The following is a 22,100-nucleotide window of genomic DNA, read 5'->3' as shown; positions in this document are numbered from 1 at the left end:
GGTGGTGGACTGCCAGGTCCGTTGGAATACCGGGCATGTCATCCACCGACCAAGCGAAGACCCGGGAGTATTCCCTCAGCAGAGCTTTCAAACCCTCCTTCTCCTTGACGGGCAACAAGGTCCCAATGCGGAGAACCTGGTCGGACCGGTCCCGCCTTAGGGGGAATTCCTCAATCTCATCCTGGGTGCCCAACTGTTGGGACTCATCCCCCGGGATGTAGGGTTCCAAACAGGTCGTCTGGGCGACCACCTTCTCCTGCCCCCGGAGCGTGGCCAGGTAGCAAGCCCTGGCTACCGCTGGGTCGCCGCGCACCTCCGCTATCCCCCCAGAAGTGGGGAACTTGACGCTGAGGTGGAAAGTAGAGGGAATAGCTTGGAGGGCGTTCAGAGCGGGTCTCCCTAAGAATACATTGTACGGGGACGACTGCTTGACCACCACGAAGTCAACGGGAACAGTTCGGCACCTGGGGCCCTGTCCTACTGTGACCATCAGGGTGATCATCCCTTCCGAGCTGATGGGTGGCCCGGTGAAACCCACCAGAGGCGTCCGGACCGGGGTCAACTGGTCCTCCCTTAATCCGAGCTCCTTGAACACCCGATAGAACATAATGTCAACCGCACTACCCTAATCGACATACACCTTCTTCACCCGGTAGTTGTTGGTGACAATGTCTATCACGATGGCCTCGTGGTTCCTTGAAGCTAGGGGGACCGCGTCCCTTGGTCCGAAGGTAATTTCCTCGTCCATGCGCAAGCACTTCAAGGAGTCGTCCCCCTCGGGGGGTGGTCGCTTGTTCTTCCGAGCTGCATGACTGTCCCTCCCCGTGGGACCTCCGGCGATGGTGTTTATCACTCCGGCCAAGTTCTGGGCGTCCTGGTCGGGTGAATAACCCCGGGGTGCTCCCCGCCGATCAAGTCGGTCACGGTGTTGGCCCTCGCCTCTTTCTCCACGGTAAGCGCGTCCTGGCTCCTGGGCGGGGCGACCTGGCCGCACAAATCGACCCAGGAAGCCACGCTGAACGAGGTCCTCGATCTCCCTCTTTAGGGCCCAGCACCCCTCGGTGTCGTGCCCGACATCCCTGTGGAAGGCACAGTACCTGTCCTGATTCCTCTTATTCCGAGGCGTCCCCATCTTGGGTGGCCGGTCCCCCAGGCCCTCTGCCTCCATGACAGCCAGGACCTGGGCCCTTGGCCGTGTCAGGGGTGTGTAGCCCTTCTCCGGTAGTGGTGGCAGAGCAGGGGCTTTCTCCTTCGAGAGCCGATCAAAGACATTCTTCTTGGCCGGGCCGTCCTTGCTCTCAGGGGGGTTCCCCCGTCCCTTTCGATCTCCGAAATCCCGATCCGACTCTCGTTTTAGGCGGCCGGCCTCTTCTGCATTGGCGGCGGCGTGAGCCCGGGTCAAGAGCTCTCTCAGGTTCTTGGGAGGCTGTTCGACAAGCTTGTAGTAGAGATCCTCTACCCTCAACCCATTCATGAAGGCGGCCATGACCACTTTTTCATTCTTGTCCCTGATCTGTAGACTCTCCGTGTTGAAGCGCGTCATGAAGTTCTTCAGGGACTCACCCGGCTTCTGCTTAACGGCCATCAGGTGGGCCGCGTTTTTCGAGTAAGTCTTCGAGGAGACAAATTGGGCGGCGAACTGTCTGGCCAGCTCGGTGAAACTCTGAATGGATCCCGGTGCTAGACCCTGAAACCAGAGCCGCGCCTTACCCTTGAGAAACATGGGGAAGGTCTTGCAGCGGAGGGCATCCGCGGCGTTTTGTAGACGCATGTGCGTCAGGAAGACCGAGAGGTGGTCTTCCGGGTCGGTCGAACCATCGTACAGCTCGATGTTCGGGATTTTGAACCTCCGGGGTAACGGGTAGTCCTCGACCTCCCGGGTGAAGGGCGAGGCTGCGTAGTTATCCCCGTACGGTTGTGGCCGCAGGATCTGCTCGAGCTCATCCCGGACGGGCTGCCACTGAGGAGGATCTCGGCCGGCTCTGGATGGACCGGACGGGAGATCGCTCCGGTCCGTTCCTCGCGGGCTTCCACGAGGAGGGGTTCCTCAAGCGATCCCCGGCGGACCGGTCACGAGAATACCTCTCACTGTCCCCAACCATCGAGGCTCGCGGCTTGGGAGGAGTCCGCGGTCGCTTTCTCCTGGGGGGCTGGTCTCGTGACTCATCCGCCGAAGGGTCAGGGGGTAACTCCTTCTCCTTCCCCTTGGCCTTGGAGGTCTGCGCCCCCCCAGCCCCGTCTCCTTCCTTCGCCTGTCGGATCAGATCTTCCAGCATGGGGAGATTCTCCGTCACGAACTGGAAGATCTGCTGCCTCCGTTCCCCCGAAAGGGTCGACCCCCCGGCGCCCCGGGACGCCTCGGCCTCCTTTCCCTGGGACCCTTCACCGCCCCCCGGGCCAGTGCTCTCTACCGTGCGCTTGGATCGCGTCCTGGCCATCAACACAATCTTACTTACCTTACGGTTCCCACAGACGGCGCCAACTGAAGAAGCGCGGAGCTTCCCCGGACCGAGCCGAACTGATGAGTTCGGGGTGTCGATGGGAGAGCCGATCCAAGACCTGCAAAACAAGTAAAAGTGATCTCACGAAGGGGGCCCGAGGGTTGTCCCCGAGGGCACTCCGACGGTCAAGTTAGTTCTCCGGCGAGTAGTGTTCACTGGAAGTAGCGACAGTCGGAGGTTAATTGTCAATAGTGAGCGTACCTTGTACAGTAAGTATGTTCTGTCATTTATACCCGTGAGGGAATCCGACCTCCGTGCGTCTCGGGACTTACCCGGAATAGTCGGTATCCCGCACTCAGGGGGATTGCTCCCGACCTCTTCGGGACGGACCTTCGCCTCCCCAGGGAGCCCTAGTCGGTGCGGCCCAGGGCTGCTGCCAGGGGCCGGGGGGCCGAGGCCCAGCTCGGCTATTCCTGGGCTGCCACGTGCCCGGGCCCAGAACGGGGTCTCTGCATTAAGGAAAAAGAAGAATCCTTAAGCTCAAAGATACAAGGAAGTTACCTATAAAATTAAGAACAAAGAAACAAGTACTGAGCATATATGCTTAATCATGGCTGAATGTGTCTGATTGCATCAAGCGCCAGTGTGTAGGAGCTCACCATTCGAACTTGAAGCGAACTGCTATGTCTAAATCCTCATAAGGGTCTCTCTCCAATAAAGTATCCAATCCAATAGCTGAGGATGCCACTTTGTCCCAATCATCTTCAAGATCACAACTTCGACATGCTTTACATCTTTGGCCCAAAAGTTAGCCTCTGGTGAATGATTTCGTCTCTCCAACAGCATCTGGTAGATAAACTTTGCCAAGTCCCTAGAAAAGCTCCACCATAGTTGGAGTGATTTAGGATGGCAACTCCAAAAGCACCCGTCTAGAAAAGCTGAACTAGCACCAGGTTCTTGTTTCCCTGTCATAAATTCTAAGAGTAACATTTCAACGTCGGGTCCTGGTTCTAGTGCTACATCCTTCGTCTCATCCAGATAGAAGTTTACGGAATCAAGACCCCACAGTTCTAGATAGATTTTAGAGAAGATCAAAATTTTCAACATTTCTTTCAATTTGGCAAACCATGAATTGTCAAAACGAACGTCCACCCAGCCAACTAGACAGATTCTGGATTCCCAATTGCTTGAGGAAGTGGTAAAAACTACATGGGGAATGAAGTAGCCGTCAAACTCAAACTTAACAATCTTTGGAGCTTGAATCTGGAGCGCCTTTAATTCTTTGTTATGCTTCAGCTGCATGATTTTGAGAGATTGACTATAGAATTTGACGGTATTTAACCGATGGCATATTTCAATTCTCAAATCCTCAATGTGTGGCAACTTAATACTAAAATCATCAAAAAAATTGTCAGTAATGCCAATACGCCTTAAAACTAAATGCTTAAGATTTTTAGTTGCAATTAATTTAGGCATCCCGGGCATGTGTTCACAAGAAAAAGCATTACTCACACAAGTAAAGGCTTCCAGAGTTGGTGCATCAATTTCAACACTTTGCGCTTGATCATAGTAAACAGAAAATTCTTTGAGTTTTACAAGGTTTCTTATCTGAATATTTTGTAACTTTCCACACCGCAAAATAATCAGATTTTCAATTAGCCTGCACCTTGCAATGATCTTCTCAAGTGTTTCATCACTCACAAAGGCATACCTGAGAACCAGTCGCCGAAGGCTGCTGCATTTTCCACAGCTCCAGGGTCACTGCCAAGAGATATTGCTGTCCAGAAACAAATCTTCCTGGGATTCTGTCTCAAGAATTGTACTAGGTAATGAATATGACCAGAGCGTATACAGATTAAGCTTTTTCAAGCCGCAACCTGCAGCAATTTTCAGCCATTCGCCCACAGATCGATGATCAGGGGCGTCATCCTGAAGATTAATCCGACAGCTTGAGTGTATGAATCCCACTGTTTTTCTCGCAGTAATTTTGCATAACCTTGTCCAAAAAAATCCGGAACATACCTTTGTGTTTTTCTTTAAGAGTACAAATGTCTTTGTCGAAGTAAGGTTGCTTGAAGCTTAAAAAGGGGCAAGTCTGCCAAGCGCTCAGCCATGCCTCGGACAATAATCTTGCTTGGGCTGCTTCTTTAGGTGTGAGGAAATTACCGAGTAAATGTTGTATAATTTCTTCTGGCAATTGAATTCAAGCGGTACTTAATTAAAAATTGAGGCATGTCATTTCGTTTTGAACCATTTTAACTAACAAATTCAGTAATTATAACATGTGAAAGATTCATCATAGAGCAAGCAAACAACATATTTACAGAGACTTCAATTCTAGGCATTCTAGTTCAGAAGACACGCTCTAAAATTTGAAGGACACCGATCTACCGTTGAAATAGTTGTTAACCAATGCAAGTCGTGTAAGATAGTCAACGGCAGTAGATAGTTATCGAAATTAATCTTGGATGGAGACAAAGGAATTGTTTGATAATTTAATATAATATTTAAATTTAATTCATAATAAAAAATTAAACATCTGAATTAATTAAGTAGTATTAAATTTTTTAGGCAAAACTTATTCCAAAAAATAAATGATAACCTCTTCACTTATCATTTAATGTGATATACACTTAAAATATATTAGATTTATGAATTAACAATTGAATAATTTAACGGATTCAGATTTTAAATTTCAAATTTTAGATTTCAGTTTTCATTTTTATCAAACACATCCTAAGATGGTCACCCTACTATGTAAAACATTAATTTAAAAAAATTTGGTCCTAGGAACATTATTATTATTATATGTAAAATAGTAGCAAAAAGAGGGGCCTACCGGTAAGGGTGGTCACCCTAATTTCTGAGAAATTATATTTTGTACATATAATATTTTGTAGAATTTGGTTTTAATGCCTTTCTTTGCCCCTTCCCCTCATCCCCCACAATTCTTCCCCTCCCCCCACCCCCCTCCTTCCCTCCCTCTACCTGATTGTTCTCTAATAGGTTGCATTTTTGTAATTAATTTTATGATTATTTTTCTCTTTTATTTTACCAAATATTGCATTAATTGATAGATTCTACTGATATCGGGTAATTTGTATTGGTTGTAGGAATTTGGAATAAAAAGGGATTAAACATGTGATTTTCATTAGATTTTTATGCTAATCAACGCAGGCACATCAAAGTTTGAACTTTGCATGTCCGGGAAGTTTGGAACTCGTAAGCGTGGAAGTCTCCAAGTCCGAATCATAGTCATTTGAATCGAATTTTTTTTTCATTGGATGATTAGTCTGCCACACTTCTACTCATATTAGGAAACTATCTTATTTCACTTTTAGAATATCCTTTCCTAGAAGAATTCTTCCCCTCCCCAAACCCCCTCTTTCCCTCCCTCCACCTGATTGTTCTCTCAAAAATGTTATCATTCTTTCTCCTAGTTAAACTTATCTTTGATTGATTTTTATAGTTCTTCATGTTATTACTTTTATCGTAGACAATTAATTTCTTCTTTTAATCATTTACAACGTTGTACCATTGAATTATTTTTTGTACTTCCATGTGTAACATTATATGTAGGTGCAATCTTTGTTTTTCTTGTAGGTCGTGCTCAGGAAAATAGTCCAATGGTTATTCAATCAATTTATGTTTGCAACCATTATAAATTTAAACCTTTCCTTTTCAATTAACATGTTTAATTATAAAGAACCAAATTTTACACCGCAAAAGAGCTTATGAAGGACTTCTTTTATCTTCTATTTCATCCCCTATTGCAAAACCCGGGCTCCGCTATAGGTACAACTAGTTATTCACAATGCATTTGCATGGGAACCTCTTATTTAAAATTTTCTTCTTTTTTGTTAATTTTTTCTAGTAGGGGAAGAGTGGGGCGGGGTTTCAACTTTCACCACGAAACCAGAAGCTCTTCGGCCCATTTAAAGTCCTTCTTCTTTTTGAATATTGATATACTTGTTTTGCATGTAATTATAATAACAATATTTTTTTTGGTTTTGATTGTTTAACTCATAATACAATACTTTTACATTTTATACTTTCACCAATTGTTGTACAAACTATATTTAAACTTGAATTCTTTGGCCTAATCTTTTTTATCTTTTCTTGAGCATTTTTGATATATTATGGATTGAACTTTGACAAGTGTCAATTCTGTCATGTTATGCCAAATATGTTGTCATTAACTTAAATTATAAGGTCACACTTCTGTATGGTACAATACAATATTGTTAAATGGGAAATACATATGCATATGTCAATTGTCAAAATGGAACATGTAATCATATACACACATACAAATACATACATACATAAACATATTAAGGACCAAATATAGTGATTTAACATATAGAGAATTTTATTAAGGGAAAATCGTTCAAAACATCCCTTATATTTTGCAAAATAACTTTTTTCGTCCCTCACTTTTAAAAGTGTAATTTTACGTCCCTTATAAATTTACATTGATCAAATTTGGTCCCTATCTAGGTTTCCGACTAATTTTTAGTCAGAATCCACCACGTACCTTGCATGTGATTATTTTTTAGGGGCAAAATTGTCAAATCAAAGTTTACATAATCTGAGCCATAATCCCTCATATTTCGCAAAATGAATTTTTTCGTCCATCACATTTCACAAAATGAATTTTTTTCATCTCTCATATTTCAAAAAATGAATTCTTTTATCCCTCATTGACCATGTGTATGAATAATTTTTTTTATCCACGTATATATCTATTTGATTTCACATGAATAATACGAATAGCATATAATATATCTCTATTTGATTTCACCTAAACACGTTAATTGTTATTGTATACATGTTATTCAATAGATATATTTATTTGATTTCACCATGTGAATTTGTTCAATATTTGTGATCTTTTCTCTTTTAGTAATAATTCATTGATTGAGTTGTATAATAAGGTCATCTAATTAATGCGTCCTAACCTGAATTCCATAGTCATACTAATGAATTGCAGTTTAAATTTGAAATTTCTACTCGCGACTTTTAAGACCAACAATTGAATTATTTATTTTGTGATTGTCTTAAAATTTGAAAGTGCCAATTACTTACTTCTTTTTGTTATACTTTTTCTTTGATTTTTTTATTCAAATTTAATTCGATATAAACATTCGACAATGTCCAAATTATTTGATTTTGTCTAAATAGGCTAATTATAATTGTACACATGTTATTTGTATTGTTCAGGTGAAATTAAATAGATACGTATATGGATTTTTTTAAAAAAACTATTCATAAATATGATCAATGAGGGACGAAAAAATTTATTTTGTAAAATATGAGGGATGAAAAAATCCATTTTGTGAAATGTGGGAGACAAAAAAATTTATTTTGTGAAATATGAGGGACTATGGATCAAATTGTGTAAAATTAATTTGATAATTTTGCCCTTAAAAAATAATCACATGCAAGGCACGTGATGGATTCCGCCTAAAAACTAGTAAAAAACCTAGATAATGACCAAATTTGACCAATATAAATTTGTAAGAGACGTAAAATTACACTTTTAAAAGTGATGTACGAAAAAAGTCATTTTACAAAATGTGAGGGATGTTTTGAATGATTTTTTCTTTTATTAATAAGCAAAAATAAGCATTTTATTAATGCATATTTGGAAAGTCAGCCAGCAAAGTGGGCTGAAGAAAATTAGGTGCCCGATGCATCATTACAGCTTGACAATTAATGTTTCGAGCATATCTAGCAAGACTGTGAGTAGCTCTATTGGCCTTCCTTTGAACCCAAACTAGATCAAAGCAAGACAATGAGTTTAAAAGAGATTCAACATCCTTAAGAATGGGCCATATGGGGAGTATTCGTTACAAGAGTTGAGTACTTCATCAGTCACATTAACAGCATCACCTTCAAAAACTACCGAGTAGAAATTCAGCTTTCTAGCAAGTTAAAGTGCTTCCTTAACTGTTAAGATTTCAGCCACTTTAGAAGAAGAAGAAAACAAAATGATTCCAGCCACTTTTGGATCCTTTGGAGTAGCATTGAGCTTTAGAAGGAGAAGAATGTAACAAAATAATTTATTACAATTTCGTGAGTGACGTTTCCAAATACTCCTATTTAGTTAGTTAATTAGGATTCAAATCGATTTTAGGCAGTTGCGCTGTCACCGAAATCCATAATTGAAGCACAAAATAAGTTCACCTATCATATTGTGTAAAAATAAAAACTATGGACTAAATCTACAATAGTAAAGAGGCTTAGAGACGACCATTTCCCCAAAACTTTACTCATATCTAGCATGATTGACATGAGTCCTTCCTAGACGACTTACATGTTATAAAATGGTATGATTCATCGGCTCTAAAACATATTATCCGTAATAAGACGAACTGGAAGAAAGGCAGATTAGAATTTAGAAATTACAGACTTTGCCGACATGATAAGCAATTACTTTAGCTGCTCTTCTATAGGCCACGTTACACAGGTTAATTGGTCAAAATTGGAGGATGGTTTCTGGATTTGGTATTTTTGGGATCAGAGCCACACGAGTACAATTCATAGTCTTATCAAATACACATTATTAGGGACATTTGGAACAAATTTAGTAACGCCGTCCCCCACAGTAGGCCGAAATTTCTAATAGAAAACGGTGACATACCATTGGGATGCATTTGAAAGTGTGTTTGACGGGAAAGTCGTGTAAAAGAAAACTAATTTTTCAACGTGTGTTTGATAAACAAGAAAATGATGCAAGAAAATATAAATTCTTGTGTTTGTTTAGTCAAAAAGTGTCACGGAAAAATTGACTAGTATATTCATTAATAGATAATATTCTATATTAAACTTTTTCAATTTTTATATTTAATATATATAAAAACATGTAATAAATATAGGGTTTTTCTAATCTAACCTACCATGTATATTCACATCCTAACGATTATTACCCTTCCTTGCATTTGTATACTTTTTTCTAATTAATCTTACCTACATTTTCTTGTATTTATTTACTTTCTCTAATTAATCTTACATTTCTAAAAATATGTTGTCTGAAATATATATATATATATATATGAGTTATTATCACTTTACTCGTTTAAACTATATTACTACTATCAATTTACCTCGAAAATTGATTTTCTTGGTGTTGGAGTTATTATTGTTGGTTGCCACGATCATTGTTTCCTCTGCCTCTACCTTTGCCTCTGCCTTGTCCTCTATATCCTCTTAATATTGGGTGACTTTTTGTTGAAATCTTCAATATTTACTCATCTTTCTCTTGCTGGTTAATTTTTTGCTCATGAATTAATAAAGAGCTCTGCAACTCATCAATTGAAAGTGCATCAATATCTTTCGATTCCTCTATAGAGTATATAACAAAATTAAATTTTGCTATCATTGATCAAAGGATCTTCTCGACAATGATGAGAATTTTCTCCATGGATCCTCATCTTGTTAATGATTGCTATCGTTCTTGCAAATAATTTACGACCAACTAGCTTGACTTTATGCGTAAAATCTCAAATTTGGTCTGAAGAGTTTGAAGCTACACCCCCTTTGCCTTTGCATTTCCTAGATACTTCTTCATGGAGTCCCAAATCTGTTTGAAGGTACCTTTGCTAAGAATTGTCTCCAAGATGGCTGCGTCAATAGTTTGAAAAAGGTGATTCTTGGCTTTAAAATCCTTCAGTTTCAATGCTTCCAACTCCGTTTTCTGCACCTCTAACAATATTAGTCTAGTTTTTGGCACTGCTATTCCAGATTCGACAACCTGCCAATACTTCGTAGAACTCAGGAAGTTCTCCATTAGCATGCTCCAATGATTATAGTGACCATCAAAGTAGGGAATTGCTAGCTACACAAAATTGTAGGTGGCCATTGTGACTTATCAATACAATTCTCACAACTCACTTTTGTTTTCACTCATGAACCTGGCTCTAGTGCCATTGATACAATTATTGAGAAAAATATTAAGAGAAACAAAGGACTAGACTTTATTTCTTTGTAAAGTTCACACTCAACTCCTAACATGAAACTGTTCTATTTATAGAGTTTAAAATAACTCCACTGGCTATCCCACTAATTCCACTTACTTCACCAACTCCACTAGCTACTCCACTAACTAGGTAGAACAAAACAAATAAATATGGTCAACTAAAAAACAAGTGAATATTTATAATAGTATAGTTATAGGTAACTAAAATAGAAAAGGTACAGGGAGAGTTTACAACTTTTGATGTTCACAATTGCCTCTGCTGTAACATGTTGTGACAATTTTTGAAATGAATGCTATATGGTTTCTCTTCCAAGTTAGACAAACTGCTGCAATAGTAAATCATGTTATCTTACCTGATTCTGCTTGATAATAGTGCTTGATTTTAAGTCCTTCAAGGAGTATATCTTTGGTATCTTGCAGCTGTCTTCCTTATCACCTGTTTCTTCATCCTTATCACATATTTCTTCAACCCTTTTCCACATCTGTTAATAGGTATGAAGTGGTTGCATATAAAGTTGGCATAGAAACTTACTGAAGTAGCATAATTTTTTGTTAACTTTTGCCCAACTTCAAATACATAAGGAAACACTAGTGACCTTAATTGGAAAAAGAAAAAAAAAAGACTTAAAAACCAGTGTATAAATTTACATTCCATTAATTAAAGTTTCTAACAATTGTTCGTGCCCTTGATTTGTTCTCTAATTACACAAAATTGAATGAATAAAAAACCGTTTCCTAGTTACAAAAATTATAAAATAAAATAAAGAACAAAGTGATATCAAATGCGTGCTTTGCTAGCTCTTACCTATTTAATTGATATGAGGCTGAAACAAGTCGCCATGTTTAATTGTTTTTTTAATAGCAATTGCCATGTTCAATGAAGTCGTGTAGTTGTAAAACAATTCTTGGCATTAATATACTGCGAAATGCAAAAGAATGCTAATAATAATCAACCCAAATTAATTAACAGCTAAACTTCATTAATTACTTTTTTTAAAAAACAAGATAACATTTCTTTTCTAATTTTTACCAAATAAGATCATTTGTTTCACCATTTTGAGTACCTGATGGAGTGGACCATAAGACCTTGCCTCCTAAGTCTATAATTTGATGAATTACAAACATGACACATAATTAACTTGCTGGCAATCAAATACAAATCATTTTTCCTTCCAGATAATCTTCCCAAAGCCTAAGCATAAACTTGGTTTAGAATATTTTGCCAAAAAAAAAAAAAGGAATATATGACAAAAATCATAAATCATGCAACAAATTTAATATCTTGTCGATTTAATTTCAATTTCTTTGGTACAATACAACTCATGGCCATCAGCAAGTAAATTAGGAATCACCATTCTCCCAAAAAAAAAAAAAAAGTTGTATTGAGTTTTAGACTTCAATAAGAATGCACCAATGTCAAAACCAGGCAAGTTTTTAAGGCAAGCTTGTAGAGAAATTTGGGAACTCAATTACTAAGGTAAAACCAAAGTTATCCCTTTTCCAATAGTTCAAAAAAGAGGGATTAATGGTTCTCAGCAGTAAAAAAGTGAAAAAAATTTTCAAAAGTTACTAAAGTAAAATTTACTTCACAGTTCATACCGTAAACATGATTCTCAGACCATGTGACTGGAAAAATTAAAAAGTAAAATTCAAAAAACAAAAACAAACCAAATTACACAATTACCCTCAAGATTGGTATCACTCCAATTGCATCAAATGAACGCATTAATTCCCGCCACTAAGAGGCTACATTTGTAATTTCACCGCCACTCCCATGATTCTTCAAGCTTCTTTTCCTCTCAAGAATTTGAAAAACCAGACTCTTGAGTTGGTTTTGCAGTTTTCTAGCTTTTCTTCTGCAATGGCTAACAATATTTTTGAAGCCTGTAAAAGAATGAGAAGAAAAAACCCTAAAATCCCCTTTCCATTTGAAAGTTTTCCAATTATGGGCTCATTTAAAAATCTTAATTATGGTCCATTTAGAGAAAATATCCGTTTGTTTCTTCAAGAATTTGCAGAAAAATTTGAAAATAATACAGTTCCCGGTATGGCTTCATGGTCCACTCTGCTGATCAATGAAAAAAACGGCATCGTTTTTCCCTTCTACACCTTTGAAGAAACCGTTGAGCAATCTCTTGACCCGTTCTGCGATTACTGCAAATTCAGTGGCAAGTTTTGTTACGCTTTTCTTTTCTTTTTTTACTGTTTAAAATCCTGGGTTTTACTTAATTTAACTGTTTTTCAAATTTTCTGGATGGATTGTGATATTCTTGATTGGCTTGTTGAATTTGGTGGAGTTATTGTTCATTTTCTTGATGGGTTCGGGTTAATTTTGAAAAGGGACATTTGAATTTTTGAATTTCTGATCATGCTTTGTAGGATGGGGTCATCATTTTGTATCTAAAAGAAAGTATCATCTGATTATTCCTGAAGTTGATTATTGGAAAAAGCCATTGAAGGACAACTTCTTGGATGTTCGAACTCATATTTTGTACGGTTTGATCCATTGCAACGGGTATGGACATCTGATTTGCATCAATGGAGTCAAAGCGGCATCCAATTTTCTCAGTGAAACTGATGCTATGAACCTATGGGATCGAATTTGCTCAACACTTTGCACCAGGTGATGTTTCAGAATGTTTCTTTTGTTGTTTCAATGTGTATTTTACAGTAATTTTTGTGGGTGATGAATCTGAGACATTGAGGTGATGCTTGCAGGAAAGTTTCAGTGCGGGATGAAATAAATCTGAGATTGTTGTATGTTGTTGGATATGGGCAGAGTTGGTACGGTAAGTGGGGCTACAAATTTAGCCATGGAACTTTTGGAGTTAGGAAGGGCAAGTATGAGTCGGCAGTTGAGTATATGAGGTCATTAAACCTTGATGCGATTATTTCTGATTTCGAGAATAAAAGCAAAGGAAGAAGAATTAAGCAGATTATCATTAAGTATAGAGGCGTGGTGGATATTCCGTTGATTACCTTAAGTGATTTGTTGAAGTTCATGCTTGGATTTGGAGGGCGAGCTCGAGTACAGGGAAAAACAGAGAACAAAGTGGTTAAAAGTAGTTGCCAACATGTTTTAAAGAGGAGGGACAATGCAGAGCCAATAAGTTTTGATGCACTTGTGACTTCAATAGCTAACAGCTGTAGGTGGCCAGCAAGGAGGGTCGAGCATGTGCTAAAGCAAATTGTGAATCTGCTGAAACAAAATAAGGGGGGTTGTGATGGAAATTATGGGGTTTCCAGGTATGAAATGCGTGAAGAGCTACGAAAATGTGTTGGAGATACAGGTTTGATTGATTTTGTGCTCAAATCTGTCACCTGCTTTGCAATAGGCAATTATGTTGTTCGTCGTTCAGTTAATTCATCTACCAGAAGATTCGAATTTAGCATTCAAGAAGTTCTTGAAAAGGCTGAACCAGATTGCCGGTGGCCTGAAGAAAGAGCAGAGCATGCATCAGAGGTAACTGCCAATATTTTGACAGAAAATAGCGATGAGGAGAGTACCGTGCCATGGAGAGAGTTGCAGGACAAGGCTAGGGAGTGCTTGGGTGAAACTCAGCCGATTGATTGTGTGGTACATTCAATGGATAATCCCATGATTAGAAACCAAAGCATTTCTCGAACAAAAAATCCATCGACCAAAAAGTTTGAACTCCCAATTCAAGGCTTGATTAAAGATGCACAGAATGACACTATGGAATGCAGTGTGGCTGAGGATGCTCTGTACTTGTACAGGAGTGTGCTATTTGGTTACAGAGATACTCATCCAGTAAATTTGGCAACTAAGGCTATCATGGATTCCAAGTATTTTGTGAAAGAATGGTGTTTTAAGGAACATAATTTGGATCCATTAATTGCACTATCATGCCTATTCCTTCCTAGTTTTGATGAGTTAGAGACAGAACTGATGAGGCCTTTATCACCAGCTGCAGTAGTTGTTGTACCTCTTTCTAGTACCATAGGTGAACTGAAAGTTGTTGCTCAAGCTGCATTCAGGGATACATATTGCATTATGGACAAATTTGTAGCGAGTCAAATTGGAGGCCTGAAGAAAATAGATGAAAATAAGGTGGTTTGTCATAGCATTGAGCCCAGTAGTCCTGTTTGGGTGAGGGGTTCAGGGCTGGACTTGGGAACAACACTGAGATATGAAGATGGGGCTCAAAGATTGACTGTGGACTGCTGCTGTGGGGCTAAATTTGATGATGGGGAGAGATTGGCAACTTGTGAAGTGTGCAATGTGTCTCAGCATACGAGGTGCAGTGGCATTGCTGATAAGGAGGATGCACCCTCAGATTTTCTGTGCTCAGATTGTGTAGCTGTATCACGTAGGAAATAGGATATATAGAAGGTAGCTTGCAATATTTATCAGGAGCTGAATTGGAAATTTGGCAGAAGATGATGCGGATGCCAAATCAAGAAAAAGAGAAAATCCTCATAAACAGCAATTCAATTTCATATTCATTTTTTAGTTTGATGAAAAAAATTAGGTGCAAAATGATTGGATAGGATGACCTTTACAGATACAGGTAACTGAAACAGGAAAGGTATAGGGAGATTTAGAACACTTATTGTTTACAGTGCCCCTGCTGTATGATGTTGTGACAATTTTCTTAATTGATGCTGTATTCTTTCTCTTCCTATTTACTGTGTAGACAAATTGTTGCAGCAGTAAATCATGCATGTTATCTTACCCAGTTTTGCTTGATAATAGTGCCTGGTTTTTATTCCTTGAAGGTGTATATATCTGGTGCCTTGCAGTTGCAGGCTCCTTTTTCTGGTCTATTGTAGCTCTCCGTTTCTGGTCTATTCAAAAAACGTAAGGAACCACCACTCCACCGGTCAGCGATCACCTCATTAGTAAAGAAAATAGACTTCAAAACCAGCACATAAATCAGCATCCCTTCAGTTCATCTTTATCAAATATAAATGTCCATTTTATTATTATCCAGCAATTGTTTGTTGCCTTTATAGGCTTGACTAGTTCCCTTGCTTTTTTTTCTCCTTCCCTTTTTTGGGGAAAAAAACTATTAGCATACTAAATGTTTTTCTAGCTCTTATTTTCTTCGTAAACACTTTTCTATATTGTGTGCGTGTGTGTCATAGATACATACAAATGTATGTTTGGATGTATGTGTTTGTATGGATGTATGTATGTATTATTGACTTCATCACATTATGAGCTATTAGAAACAAAAAAAAGAAACAACTTGAACACTTTTTTTTTTTTTTTTTTTTTTTTTTTTTTTTTTTTGGCCACGAAAATCTAGAATTCATGAACTTCAAGATTAATGATAGATGTATTTCACTTTTTCTTAAAACAATTCTGTTTCAATTTACCAAATCAGGTAAAAAACCTCATTACTTCATCACAAATTATGAACTATGAAATGTATATGTATTATTGACTACATTTACATAACTTCATCACAAATTATGAACTATTAGAAACAACTTGAACACTTTTTTTGATTTTGCGGCCACAAAAATGCAGTATTCATGAACTTCAAGATTAATAATAGATGTATTTATCTTTTTCTTTAAAATATATATTTTTTTTTTTTGGCAGCAACGATACATTGTATAACCTATTCTATCCTAATCTAGGGGAGGGGAAGCTTAAGGAGGCTTGTATGTTAGGAACTAATGGGTATACAGACTCAACTAGACCAATGAAATGCTATGACACTACCCTTAAATTTTTTTTGCTGCCCAAGGAGGGAGGGAAGTCCCTCCCTAGTGGTAAAACATTCTATTTCAATTTACCAAATCTAGTTAAAAATCGCAATTATGGCTTTTTACCAGCTAAATTTACCACATGCGGCGGCAAGCAAGTTATGGGACCGGGTGTTCATAATTCCGACGTCGTATAAGATGCAAAGTATTGTACTAGCAAGGAGTAACTTTCCGCTTTTATTCGTTTATTAACCACCACAAACCACCACCTCCAACTCCTCCGCCACTAGCCCTCGGCGGACAAAGCTCGAATCATCAGCTGTTTTCGGCAACTAAATTTTCATAATTACTACGAAATAATCTACTCTATAAAACCATAAAATCATGGTAAATATTTGTATTCTTTTGATTGTTATAATTTGTAGTGCTGCTACTCCATTCAATTTCTCTACCCAAACCCTAATTTTCTTCATTGATCCCTAATTTATAGTATTAGTTTGCTTTAATTTGATTCTTTTGTATTGCCTTTGTGGGCATGTGGCACATTTCTGTAGAATTCAAGGGGACGTTGCAGATTTGAAATTGCATTGTTTATGCTGATTCAGTTGTTAAATCATCCACATTCTGTACAATGATTTCATTGTATATCTTTGTTTTTGGCTGAGGGGAAGGGGGGCGAAGCGAATTTCGGATGGGGAAGATCTGAATTCGGAAATGCATAGAAGGCTGGAAGATGATATTTCTGAATTGTTAGGGATTAAGGAGATGGAAATTTGCTTAATTAGTTGCCTGCGAGAGGCTGAACAAGCTATAGTTTTGCAATATTGGATGCATGGGGGTTCTGATCTTTGTTAGCATGGCGTCATTTGGATGTGAAGGATGGGAGGGGATTCTGGAATGAGTCGATGCCTAACTCACTTTTTCTTGAAGTTTTGGTTTCAGAGATCGATTGAGGGATTTAAAAGTAATTTTCAGTTGAGGTTCATTTAGATCCTTTTGATGCGTGAAATAGATCAAAATGTGCAATGAGTTTGCCAGTTATTTGTTTGTGCTAATTTTTGTCGGTTATCATTCTGCTATACAGTCACATGTTGATATCATTTTTACTGCTCTTTGAAGTTGTGTAATTTGTGTCAGTGCATGTGGATTAGCCTTATTTCCTTTTGGCAGATAAATTTCTAAGAACCGAAAAAGTCAATCCTGAACCTTTCCGATTATTTAACTTTGAGTAAAAGTTTAAATCATTTTATTACTTGTGGATGTCATTGGTCTAAGATTTGGCATCGCTTCCTTGTTTTCTTTGGGTTTCATGTAAGATTTAAAATCAAGGGGAGCCCAGGTTCTAGGTGCTGTTTAAGCATTTTCTCTCATTTACTTGGGATGAATTTTTTCTATAAATATCTTTTTATTATTTGCATTGCCTATTCTCTAATACTTTCTAAAGCAACTGATTAGCTCTGAAATTGTGTATTTTTGCTTGCCTTACTTTTATCTGAGACATTGGAGCATCAATTACATCTTCTTCCATTTGTCAGATTCACTTTGTGCTTCTAATTAGCCGACAAGGAAAAGTGAGGTTGACAAAGTGGTATTCACCTTATCCCCAGAAGGAAAGAACTAAGGTACATCTTTTGAATAGGTTTTACTGGACAGGAAGCGAAACTTTTTACATAACAGTTGTTTTCTGCCTCTGTTCACCTTTATATACTACTACAGTTTCTATGTACGTTTTGGAGCTTGAATATTTGGGCATTTACTTATTCAGATTATCCCTCTGCTTGGGTCATGATACTATTGATATTTGAGACTCGTCATGAAGATCAATTTGTTATGTCTTATATTTTTCTTATATGATGCTTTCAATACACACATAATTGTAGCTTTATTATGCTGATCATAAGTTGTCTACAACATGATATGTTAAACTTACATTCATTTTTAATCATCAAATGACTCTTCTTTTGTATATAATTATCTAAGGTTATCCGGGAGCTTAGTGGTTTAATTCTCACTCGAGGTCCCAAGCTTTGTAACTTTGTGGAATGGAGGGGATTCAAGGTCGTTTATAGAAGGTAGTGTTTAATCACCCATTCTTTAAGCAGATTTTTGCATATTTAACCATGATGCTATACAAGTACATGACTTGGTTATTTATTAATAAGGTCTTGTGCTTTGGTCGTATTATGCTTGCATGGTTCACCATTCTGATATAGTCTTGTTGATTTGGCAGATATGCCAGCCTTTATTTCTGCATGTGCATCAACCAGGATGACAATGAATTGGAAATCCTTGAAATCATTCACCATTATGTTGAGATTCTAGATCGTTATTTTGGAAGTGTGAGCCTTCTGAAACTTAAGAGCACCCTAGATATAAGGCAAATTCAATTTGAACCTTAGTCATTTTGTGCAAATTTTGGAAGACTTAAGTGATTTGTGTATTGATTTTAGTGGTGTCTTCCTTTATTTTGTAGGTTTGTGAGCTAGATTTGATCTTCAACTTCCACAAGGTATGATCTTGCTATTAAGATTCCACATTTCTTTTATGCTAAAATCTCTACATCTTTCTACAAATCTTAGGGAAACAGCATTTTCAAGAAAACAATGATCCTACATCTAAGCTAAAATCAAGGGCATGGATGGAAATCAATGTTTTAGAAGGTTTTCTCTTGGAATGTTCCTGTAGTAAGACTGTAATTAGAGGAATAGGCTTCTGGAACTTATTTCTTTGTCTGATCTTTGGGTTTAGATTCATCCCAGGGGCGAGATGCATTTCATTGTGGGGTAATTCACAAGTCCTATAGAATTGCCAAGTCAGTTGAATATCTAGTCACAGAACTCCTTAGAAGATCCATGCCTGATATTAGTTTAAGTGGGTGGCAGGACATGACCATTTTTTGCCCTAAGATCTGTTTTACTTTTTCACTCTGGTACCTTCTTTAGTCTGATCTTATGCATCTCAAGCTATATCTTGTCATACTTTTACTAGCATTTCATCACTAGGTGGTTTCTAGGTATGACAACAGAACCACCTTAGCCATTTGCGGCCAATTTTCCCTCTTTAATCTTCAACTTAGCTTATCACAGTTAATTAAAAGTTTTTATGTATTGCCACTGTGGTTCTTATGTTTAATTGTAATCATCTTCTTTGTGACAATCGAATTCTTGGATGATGACCCTTGGCCCTGGAACTGGATCAGTTTAACTTGCAGTATAAGCAATAGTCAATTTCTAGGTTTTCCTTTTAAACTATGTGGTTCTCCTTTTAGCTGGTTTTCTTGATCTGCCATTTCTGCACTTCACTTTATCTTTGAAAAAGCTGTTTTGTCTTTGTTGTTTAAATTTGAAGTCCTTGTTACCCTTCATATTTCATTTGAGAGGTTATTTGGCATGTAATCAATTATAGCCTCAAATCATAGAGCTCAATTAGGCTACAGCTTTATGTAAACAATGTGCATTATGGGATTTATGTATGTCTAGTGACTAGATACTTATCCTAAGGAATAGATAATGGTCCTTTGACAACTCTGAGTTGAAATGCTAATAGAGCTAGAAGTTAAGCTTGTTAGAGTATTGTCAGCTTCAGTAGTGAACACATCTATTCGACTCCCCTTACATTAGTGGCCTACTCTTTTTGGACATGGCTTATCTTTGTTACAAGATCTGCTGTAGTTTTATGTCTTGAGTGACCTGATGCTAGAGTTGTCAGCCTTAGGAGGATCCTTGGCATGTGTTTGATCTTGCTGGATTAAGTTCAACTAGCTTCCTCACATTACTTCTTCCTTGATATCTCGAATGAGTTGAAAACAACACCCCAAAAGAATACAAGAATCAAGTAAAACTTGAAAAGAACCTGAAGTTTAATTATTGAGAGTTTCAGCCTGACCTGGAAAACATGTGATCATCGCGGCAAATCATTTTTCCACAAGGCAAAAGCATTGATGAAAACAGGTTCTGCCCATCACTTTTTCTCTGGCAAAAGTCGCAAAAATTTATTTCCCCTCTACTTTTTTCTAGCGTTGCAGAGATCAAGAATCAAGACCGCAGATTTAGGTTACATAATAGGAAAATTGGAGTAGGTTGAGGTTTTAGTCTTTTGTGTAAAGATTTCTGTAACGAGGAGGTAGACATTTAATTTTTGTTGAATTGTTGTATTCTACAAAGATTTATTAATTATATTTCTTGTTATAGCTAACCATTTGAGATTAGAAACGACGAGCTAAGACCACTAAGCATGAGACTGGAATTTTATATCAACCACCTTGAAACACTAGCAAAAGTTGGCTTCTTTTTACATGAAATTCAGTTCTCTTAGATTATTACATGTTCAGTACCGGCAACTCCAGATGATTGGCTTTGCTTTCTAATTTAGTGACAAAATGACTAGCAGGCTTATTACATTTTGGATGAACTACTGATTGCTGGTGAGCTTCAAGAATCTAGCAAGAAAACTGTAGCACGTCATATAGCTGCACAGGTATTGCACTTCAAAAGTTTTTGATTGATTGATCTCTTGGGAGTTTTTAAGATTAATTTTTCAGTTGCATTACTTTGCAGGATTCTTTGGTGGAGACTGCCAAAGAACAGGCAAGTTCTTTGAGTAACATAATCGCTGAGGCAACAAAATGAGAGCCTCATAGACATGTGAGCGTTTAGAGGCTCAAATTCAGCATCTTGTATGATCTCTGGCACTCACTGGCTTGGCAGTTTTACTGGTCTGCAATTCAATTTTAAGGAATATTACATCTTACTCCGGGCAATATGGAATGTGGAGTTTTATGCTTTGTCTATTTTACCTATAGCAGATCTTAATTGATTTTTTGATTATTTATTTATTTAGACCGGCGAGGAATGTTATACAGTACGCTTGGTGACCTGTATGATGTTATACAGTACTCTTTGGTTTTTTTTTTTTTTCAGTACTCTGAGTTATCATGGTTATGTGTTTTAAATTTCTTTTATTTTATCATATATATAGTATATATATATATATATTTATTATTAATGCAAAATTATTTGTAGTTCTTAGGTACTTCTTTGTGTAAAATAGATTATATTTTTGTACTTAAAGACTTTATTTAAAAAATTCACATGAAAACTGCATAGTTCTTAATACAGAACTATGTGATTGAGATCATCTGCACCAGGATTTCCTGACTGGATCATTAAATATTAAAACTCTCCTATATAACAAAGTTTTGGGGTATTAGCCTAATACTTTGGAGATCGATGGTGCTGTAATTGTGTGAAGCCTAAGAAGTAAAAGTAAAATCGAGAGAAAAAAGATGTTGCTTTTCAGCTAAAGGGTAAATAGCCAAATTCGTCTCTAAACTTTTTATTAATGTCCATTTAATTCTTAAAATCAATTTGATTCCTAAACTTGTGTTATGATTCCAATTAAGCATCTCTCCAGCGCTGCCCATCATAAAAAATCGATCAAGCTTCTAATTGATCAATTAAATAGTGGTTTTCTTAGAACTTTAGAGATGTCCTCCGTGCATCATCAATCTCCACCACCTACCTCCTCTTTCTGCTCCCACCTCTCTTTCCCTTCCCTCAGTCATGCCAGTCATCTCTATAAATTTTGCAACTAAGGATTCATCAGGAACAAGATGCGATAGTTTGACTTCTAGTACAGAGGAGGGTGCGAAAAGGAGCCAATGATGGAGAGGGGTTAGAGTTTGGGAGGGATTTGAGGGCCAACATATTCCAGAAACTAAGCAAAGAGATTCCCTTGGATTGGGTGGAGCCGAACCCATGTGATGCCTCAAATCCAAATGTTGGGTGAGTGTCGGATCTGATCCAGTGAAGATTTAGGCATGATGAAGCATGTTGTTTTCTTGGTAATCATTAGTGATGATTTTGTTGATTAAGGTGGATCTGATCCAATGATTCCCTACATACAAGTAGTAATAGTAATTTGAGTTTTGTAAGCATTATATTATCAGAATCAAATAAGATCAGTACCAAAAACGGTGGACTGGATGGAGAGTGAAGAGA

At 38.0% G+C, this 22,100-nt stretch overlaps 3 protein-coding genes across 4 annotated transcripts; 2 read left to right on the top strand and 1 right to left on the bottom strand.

The window, feature by feature from the left end:
* Window positions 1-625: 625 nt before the first annotated feature.
* On the bottom strand, window positions 626-1,771 carry LOC113782632. Its single transcript, XM_027328506.1, has one exon. The coding sequence runs from the start codon at window positions 1,769-1,771 to the stop codon at window positions 626-628; it is 1,146 nt and encodes a 381-aa protein (XP_027184307.1).
* A 10,698-nt stretch (window positions 1,772-12,469) lies between these two features.
* On the top strand, window positions 12,470-14,764 carry LOC113782631 (PHD finger protein MALE MEIOCYTE DEATH 1-like). Its single transcript, XM_027328505.1, has 3 exons — window positions 12,470-12,590; window positions 12,802-13,045; window positions 13,141-14,764. The coding sequence occupies exons 1-3, from the start codon at window positions 12,470-12,472 to the stop codon at window positions 14,762-14,764; spliced, it is 1,989 nt and encodes a 662-aa protein (XP_027184306.1).
* Window positions 14,765-16,351: 1,587 nt separating this feature from the next.
* LOC113783335 (AP-1 complex subunit sigma-1-like) lies at window positions 16,352-21,015 on the top strand. 2 transcript variants are annotated; one of them, XM_027329438.1, is made up of 7 exons: window positions 16,352-16,488; window positions 17,637-17,723; window positions 18,082-18,173; window positions 18,332-18,440; window positions 18,575-18,610; window positions 20,491-20,577; window positions 20,658-21,015. In XM_027329438.1, exons 1-7 carry the CDS (start codon window positions 16,486-16,488, stop codon window positions 20,727-20,729), a joined length of 486 nt encoding a protein of 161 aa, XP_027185239.1. In that variant the 5' UTR covers window positions 16,352-16,485; the 3' UTR covers window positions 20,730-21,015. The 2 variants fall into 2 exon arrangements, with proteins under 2 accessions (XP_027185239.1, XP_027185240.1); XM_027329439.1 differs by lacking the exon at window positions 20,658-21,015 and having other exon boundaries at window positions 18,332-18,478.
* Window positions 21,016-22,100: the final 1,085 nt, after the last annotated feature.

Source organism: Coffea eugenioides, chromosome 9 (assembly GCF_003713205.1).
Source record: "Coffea eugenioides isolate CCC68of chromosome 9, Ceug_1.0, whole genome shotgun sequence".
Lineage (NCBI taxonomy): Eukaryota > Viridiplantae > Streptophyta > Magnoliopsida > Gentianales > Rubiaceae > Coffea > Coffea eugenioides.
This window is presented reverse-complemented; position numbering and strand designations above follow the sequence as displayed.

Excerpts from the sequence above, each read along its gene's own strand:
- LOC113783335 (XM_027329438.1), top strand. Across the intron at positions 18,441-18,574 it reads TAGATCGTTATTTTGGAAGT|GTTTGTGAGCTAGATTTGAT; the intron begins GTGAGCCTTCTG and ends TTTATTTTGTAG. Across the intron at positions 20,578-20,657 it reads CACGTCATATAGCTGCACAG|GATTCTTTGGTGGAGACTGC; the intron begins GTATTGCACTTC and ends ATTACTTTGCAG.
- LOC113782631 (XM_027328505.1), top strand. The coding sequence starts at position 12,470 with ATGGCTTCATGGTCCACTCTGCTGATCAATGAAAAAAACGGCATCGTT. Across the intron at positions 12,591-12,801 it reads CGATTACTGCAAATTCAGTG|GATGGGGTCATCATTTTGTA; the intron begins GCAAGTTTTGTT and ends CATGCTTTGTAG. Across the intron at positions 13,046-13,140 it reads TGCTCAACACTTTGCACCAG|GAAAGTTTCAGTGCGGGATG; the intron begins GTGATGTTTCAG and ends TGATGCTTGCAG.
- LOC113782632 (XM_027328506.1), bottom strand. The coding sequence starts at position 1,771 with ATGCGTCTACAAAACGCCGCGGATGCCCTCCGCTGCAAGACCTTCCCC.